Source organism: Setaria italica, chromosome I (genome assembly GCF_000263155.2).
Source record: "Setaria italica strain Yugu1 chromosome I, Setaria_italica_v2.0, whole genome shotgun sequence".
Classification (NCBI taxonomy): domain Eukaryota; kingdom Viridiplantae; phylum Streptophyta; class Magnoliopsida; order Poales; family Poaceae; genus Setaria; species Setaria italica.
This window is the reverse complement of record NC_028450.1, coordinates 39,587,111-39,594,105: the sequence shown is the minus strand read 5'-3', so window position 1 is coordinate 39,594,105 and position 6,995 is coordinate 39,587,111. Positions and strand designations below refer to the sequence as shown.

The window sequence follows — 6,995 nt, the reverse complement described above, 5'->3', positions numbered from 1 at the left end:
CACTTCACTGCTTTTTGTTCTGTACTCTCTACTTGCAGTAGCATGCTAGTTGTTGGTGGAGCATCCGAGCAGTGCTCTGATTGCTGCAATCGCGCAACTTTGGTACGCAGTCCCGCATCTCAATTTTCTACCAGTGGTCTGCATGATTTATAGCATGCATGTGGCACGCGTCCCGAAGTTTGGTGGTATCCACTATTGAGGGGAGTTTGCAAACAAGGAATATTTGAACAAAACCATCTTTTAAAAAAGAAAATGACATAACCAAAACTGAAACACACTTACAAAGTTTCAAGCAACGAACAATCGCCAATCTCATCAGGGATCTGCCCGGAAAGTCCATTAGACTTCAAATCTCTAAACATAACCCAACATGCAGGGAAAAAATAAATAAAATATATCAATCGCAGTTCAGCATCTGAAAGTTCAAAGCAGGACACAGTGGACCATCATACATTGAGATAACACGTTTCAGGCTCCCGATGGCCGGTGAGATTTCACCCTCGAGATTGAGCCCTGAAAGGTTGCTGCATCGCAAACAAGAACGGCCTCAGCAACCGCACATTGGCACCAGGAGTAGAGGATAGTAGTTTCGCTACAGGAAACTTCTTACAGCGCCGCAACAGCGAAGGTGACGTTGTCGCATAGCACGCCGCGCCACGAGCAGTAGGTCGGCGATGCGCCCTCGCCGGACCAATCGTGCAGCGCGTTGCCTCCGTTGCTGAAGGATTTCTTGATCTCCAGCAGTGTTGCCCCTGCCAAAAACAGGAGGAAATGAATCTCCAACTAAAGGAAATGGCAGTAAAAAGGCATTTTTACAGACAGCAAAGCAGATAAAGACCAAACAAATAACAGAATCACAATAACAGACCGCATTATAGGATAGGGGTGGTGTGCCACTGCACTGCAGAAACCGATCCCCAAGGACAGCAAAGAACAGAAGATGCTACTACTAACAGGGAGCCAGGATTAGATTAATCAAGTACTTTACCAATAGGAAAAGGAACCAGCTATAAACAAGACCTACGCCCCCTAATGCTAAAAGCCGCCGCGTCCTAGCAGAAGCGCTAATAAAATAGCAACACAGCACGAGCAAGCAACGGCGGCTCCACCCCCCTGAATCTATCTGCTCTCGAGCAGCGCAAAACCCTCCGCCCTTAAAACCTCTGCGGGAAATAGAGCATAGGAGCACCAACCGTCGTCGGCGACGGCGACGGCCGCGAGGAGGAGGAAGGCGGCGAGGGCCCGGAGGAGGCGGGTCATGGCCGGTGCTGAGCCGCGGAGCCGCAATGGGGCAGCAGTGGCATTCGCGAGGAGGCGTGGTTAATGGGCTCGGGGTTTTGGTTGGTTTCTCGGGCAGCTGCGCCACGCTCGCTCCTCGAGGGAAGCGTCGAGTTGGCGACAGAGGAGGGGATTTCGTGTGAAGACGGTGGTGCGGGGGCCACGTCCATGTGGTTCCCTGCCGCATTGGTCGTCACTTGGCTCTCTCTCTCTCTCTCTCTCTCTCTCTCGCCTGTTTTGGACTTCTGGATTTACCCTGTCCTCGCTGGATGTCCGGGGTTAACCTTGAATTACCGTCAGCTTCCTTGGATGGCCTCGCTAGATATTACCATCAGTTCAGTCTTGAGTTATGTTGCATAACTTCATTTGCAGATAGTTAAATCGTTAAATCGGTAATGTTCGAAATCTTAAAAAAATCGGATGGCTCGACCTAGATTCCAATAGTTAAACATCGATATTATAATTATCATTTATGCATGTTTCATAGCGAATGTTACATGAAACGTAGTGTTCATATTGCGGCGGGAATTTTCTATCCCATCGAACGACATAATCATTCTTTCACATATTTTTCAATGCTGCAACCATAAATTTTCGATGCATATATTTTTTATGTTGCAACAGACCGTTCATCAGACGTCCGGACGCTAGCGGTGCCGTAGTTAAATTTGTAAGCGTACAGTGTTCCTATATGAAAAGGTAGAATATTGATGGATTTTTTTTTGTCCGCGGGACAGAGAAAAAACGTTATTTAGTCAACAACACACCCCACCCGTCCGATTTTGTTTGACGATTATACAATTTTGTGATTTTTCTCTACAAGACACTGCGCCAAATAATATCATCTGAAAATGAAAGGAGTGAGTAAAAAGACTTTATTGCCCCCCCCCCCCCCCCCCCAGGTATCTTTGTGCAGACTTTTTACTCATTGCGGTGTGCCGTGAACATAGACACAGAGATTCACGATGTGCTAGAGGCAAAATCAACGAGTTTGATGTTCCGAAGATCAAACCACTCTTTTAGGGTGTTCAGGAGACAATATTATTATATTGATAACACTACTAACTTGATGGCACATTATATGAACGTCGAGCCTTCGGAAGATCAAAGAATGAACAAAGCCATTTTTCGAAGCCCTTCACGATAAACTTCCCTCGTCTTGGGAAGTTCCTTTTCACGATATTGAGGTCTTTAGTAGATTCTCTTGATCGCTACCGATGTGGCTATGTGCATGCGCTCAAACGGTACGAACAAGGATCCGCATAGAAATCATTTCCGAAGCAGCAAAATGATTTTGGAAATACTATATTTTAAAATGTCGATAATTGTTGGTTAGCCGCCTAGCTTGATTGCGTGAACACAGATCGGTGACTTTCTGAATCTCTCACCACCGTTCTTTTACCCTCACCGGGCCCATTTAGTTCCGAGCATACGGATGGATAACGTACGCCGTGGCGCGCATGGTGGGCCACGCACGAACGCTTCCGAAAGGCACAAGGAAAAGCACGCCGAGGGCAAACGAAGCCCAGACGGATTCGTGCTGTTTTCACTGCAGGGCCCAGAGCCTCATCGGCGTCGCTGACACCATCCCCCTTGCGCGCCACAGTATCGTTCTGGTGATCTGGTCCAGGCAGGCCATGCCCGGACCTGTGATTCTCCACGCTCCAGAGACTAATGGCACCGCCTGCGGCCGGCCGTAGTGAAACAGTCTGCCCTGTCAGGCACAGCTTTGAAATCATAATCAAGGCCCCATGAAGTAAAGGATCATTGTAGCACATGCTGATGGCCAGATAAAACTGCATCTGTTTCCTCCGAAAGAAGGTAGGCTGCAGCTGTAGTTTCAACAAACAAGGTAAACTTTTCAGAATGGACAGTATGCATGCAGTGCAGCATAAAACATTGTGAATTTGTGATGAATTCCCTGACAGGTGGAACAGTTGGCCTCTCCTGTAGGGCATCTCAGCAAATAAAACTAAACCGACAGAAAGCAAACCAGCTGCAGAGATAGCTATATATATCTAAGCATACTGACACCTGTAGTAGCATGCCATATGCATGCAGCAGCATCCTGGATTCTATTTCTCCTATGCGGCATCAGCATCCTCTGCATTTCCCTCTCAGTCAGCAGCGTATCAGCATCTCCCTTCCAGTAGCACAGAGATATATCCCTGAACCTGAAACGTGCTCAACCCAAAAAATTTTTAGGAAATTCCTTATTTAACACTGAAAAATGAGTTAATTCCTTTCTTGATCCTGAAAAGTTTTTCCTTCTTAATATGGCACTGACTTCTAACTTTTATTCCTTATTTGATATTTCCGTCACTTGTGTTAGCTAAGTCAGGTGAAACGATTTCCCAATCACCACAAAAAATCATGAAATTTTTTGTAGTGATACAACAAATGAATATGAACCCATATTTATTAAAATAAAACATATATCTTTATGGTTTTAAAATTAAAAATCACCAATTTAGGCTACCTTTATAAGTTATCTGAATTTTATGGCACTAAAACACTTTTAAAATTTATAAGAAAATAACTAATATTTGTCACATCAGATGCTGAAACTTATTAAATTATTTCCTAGCAAAACTTACATAGAGAATTATTAAGAAACGTAAATTTGGGAAAATTTTAAACAACCTTGTAATTCTCTATGTAACTTATGATAGAAAATAATTTTCTAAATGACTGCATCTCATATAAGGAATATTAGCTGTTTTTTCATAATTTTTGGAAAGTATTATGGTATCGTAGAAATTCAAATATGCTTCAAAAGTAGTTAGATTTGTTTTAATTTTAAAATGGCAAAGGTACATGTGTGTTTTCATATATGGACTCATCTTCATTTGTTCTATTATAAATTATAAAAAAAAGTTTCATGATTTTGGAGGTGATTTGATGGTTGTTTTGTTCGACTTATGTGATAAAAGTGATGAAAATGTCAAATAAGGAATGAAGATAGAACTCGATGTCATATAAGGGATGGGAAATTTTCAATGTCAAAAAGGGAAGTGTCAAATAAGGAATTTTCTTAAAAAAATCAGTTTGGTAAGATTATAGCAACGAGCTTTCAGGTTTGCTCTTGCTTCGGCGGCAGAGGAGGAGCCCTTTTGCATTAGCATGTGTGCACCGTGTAAAGCTTAGCTTACCCCGTAAACATACAAATCTCAAAAGACTCGCTGAACATATGTTCCACGGGTTAATGATGCCTATTCTTGAGCAGCCTGATCTTGGAAAGGACCATTGCCTAAACCTTTTTCTTTCCCTGAAACTGGATCCTTTGCCAAAACTGAACGGCTGCACCGGCACCATGGGCGCGATGACCTCTTCAAGCGTGTCTGCCTCTGCCATGCCTGCCGTCTAAAACGTCTGCAGCATCGTTCGAGATCTTTTGCATCATCTTGCTGGTGAACGAGCAAGAAGTAGAACTTCTGTATACCAGAATCCCACGCAATCCCGATATCTGAAATGAACCGATCAGATTCAGATCGATGCCGCCATCCTCCAGTCTCCGGAAAGCGGCATTGCTCCAGCTAGACCTCCGGTATCCGCGTCAGGCTGACGGATCGATGATGCGAGAGGAGCAGGTTATACGTACGTATATGCGGTCCAAGTCCAAGTCCAACTGAACAAAAAGTTGTACGCGCCTCTCCCTCCCTGTACGCGGTAGCCTATAGACAACAGGTGCCATACACATCCCGTAACGTTCCGTACGACCATACCCTTGCTGAAGATGACAAGATTCCGGTCAAATCTTGCACTGTACAAGTGTTAAATCAAGGCTAACTGACCCCAAGTGCCGTACCTTAGCTTGACCGTAGATGCGCCTCCAACACCGGTAACTACTACTAGATCCCGTACACGTACTTCACGACTATTTTACCGGCCATGTACGCCGTAGCAGTTGCGAGCGACTCTCCGTACGTATTGACCGATCTGAATCTGGTACCCCGCTGCCGAATACCACTACCTGCGCGAGACAAAATTTCCGCATCGTGAACCCGACGGAAGGACGCGAAATGAATGGGGAGCCGGCCGGCCAGCCGGGGACTACTGACACAGCCCGGCCGGCGCAGCGAGAGCCATTACTCGCGCCGCGACGAGACCAATCGAGCCCCGAACTAGGCAGTGGCAGCTAGCAGCTGGTTCTTTCGCCGCGGCGAGCCCATGACCCCGTGCTCCTCTCCTCCGCGGCTTCACGCTCGTCGCCGCCGGCGCGGCCAGGAAACTGACGAATTGAAGCGGAGGAGGAGTAACACCGGCGGTACGGGGCGCGCGAAGGAGCGGAGCGGAGGGGAGCAGCAGGATGGGTTCGAAGCGCATGCCCATCCCGCACGAGAGCATGGGACTGTGGAGTCTGTGCACAGTGCACACATGGCAAGCTGGCAAACTCCTCGGCTGGTGGACGAGACAGGTCCCTTTCCCTTCTGACCATGACGCCAAAAACTAGCGCGTGTGCCATGCACCCGTTCCGGCCGTTCCCGTTGGGGCATATCGAGCATGAGAGACTGATTGGTTTGCTGCTAAATTTTAGCATGCCAAAACTATCTTTTGACCACTATTTGGTTTGCTACTCAAATTTGCCAACATCTCAAGGATGGCAGCGGATCGGGTTCAGGGTGGATATCCACATGTTTCGGGTTCGCAAGTTTCAATTTTGGTTCCTAATTTTCGTTCACGGATTTGCGGGTTCTGATACCCGAAATACTGCGGGTTTGGGGTGGGTTCTTAAATTCACCCATGGAGCTCCATCAGGGACCCAAAACATTAGTCCACTAGAAGCCCATCTAGCAACCCTAGGTGTATAAGCTTGAAATCCTTCACCCAGCCACACCGTCCCGCACCCACGCACCCAAGCACCCCACGGCTCCCACACCCAGCCGCGCTCGCCTCCCGCTCCTCCACCGCCCCGCCCGCTCCACCGCACTCACTCCACCCCGTTGCCCGTCGGCTCCTCCACCTTGCCCGCTCCTCCGCCGTCCCGCCCGCTCCACCCCACTACCCGCTGGCTCCTTCGCCTCGCTCACTCCTCCGCCACTCAGCCCGGCGCCTCTAGTCCTCCACTCATCCTGGCACCCACCTGACCCCGACGTCTCCAGTGACGCAGCCTATGGAGACTAGGGGCTGGGGAGGCGAGCTTGGGTTGGTTCTCCAGTTCTACCTTTGTGGTGTTGCTTTTTTTTTTTAATAATCTCTGAAATTTAGATACTATCTTTGCTGTATGTTATCCTTGTTAATTTATTGTAATATTCTCGGGTTTCAGTTAATCCATCGGGTTTCAGGGATCAACAGGTTTCGGTTTTGGGGATGTATTTTCACCTGAATCGGTGTTCGGGGCCGATTTGGGTATTAGGTTCAGGTTTCGGTTTTAGGTGTCCAAACACTCCACCCGATCTGAACCCGCCCCGTTGCCATCCTTAACATCTCACATTTATTCTACCAAAGTATTAGCAAGTTTGTTGCCCAACTTTTGGCTTGCCAAAACTTTGGCAACGAACCAATCATGCTCCGTGAGCCGCGTGTCAGAGGATGGGCCGTTTTTGGATGGCAGCAGACGGTCCATTTGGGCTTGGGCTGATTTTGCCCGTTTCGTAGCATGCTGCTGGTACTAGCCACGTTGTTGATGGGCTGGCGAACGTACTCGCCGACTTGACTTTCTAACTGGGCCGACCCGTAAGAGATTCAGGTTCTTCTTTCCTGAGTTTCTGCTTTGG

The 6,995-nt window shown here is 47.4% G+C and overlaps 1 protein-coding gene across 1 annotated transcript; it reads right to left on the bottom strand.

Annotated features, from left to right (window-relative positions):
- Positions 1-278: 278 nt before the first annotated feature.
- LOC106804115 (LRR receptor-like serine/threonine-protein kinase ERECTA) lies at positions 279-1,410 on the bottom strand. The gene is made up of 4 exons (XM_014804626.2): positions 1,194-1,410; positions 611-752; positions 453-524; positions 279-354 (listed from the first exon to the last, which is right to left on the bottom strand). The coding sequence occupies exons 1-4, from the start codon at positions 1,258-1,260 to the stop codon at positions 279-281; spliced, it is 357 nt and encodes a 118-aa protein (XP_014660112.1). The 5' UTR covers positions 1,261-1,410.
- Between the last annotated feature and the right edge of the window lie 5,585 nt (positions 1,411-6,995).

Coding starts and splice junctions, on each gene's coding strand:
- LOC106804115 (XM_014804626.2), bottom strand. CDS start 1,260: ATGACCCGCCTCCTCCGGGCCCTCGCCGCCTTCCTCCTCCTCGCGGCC. Junction 753..1,193: donor CGTCGCCGTCGCCGACGACG/GTTGGTGCTCCT, acceptor TGTTTTTGGCAG/GGGCAACACTGCTGGAGATC. Junction 525..610: donor ACCTTCGCTGTTGCGGCGCT/GTAAGAAGTTTC, acceptor TTTGCGATGCAG/CAACCTTTCAGGGCTCAATC.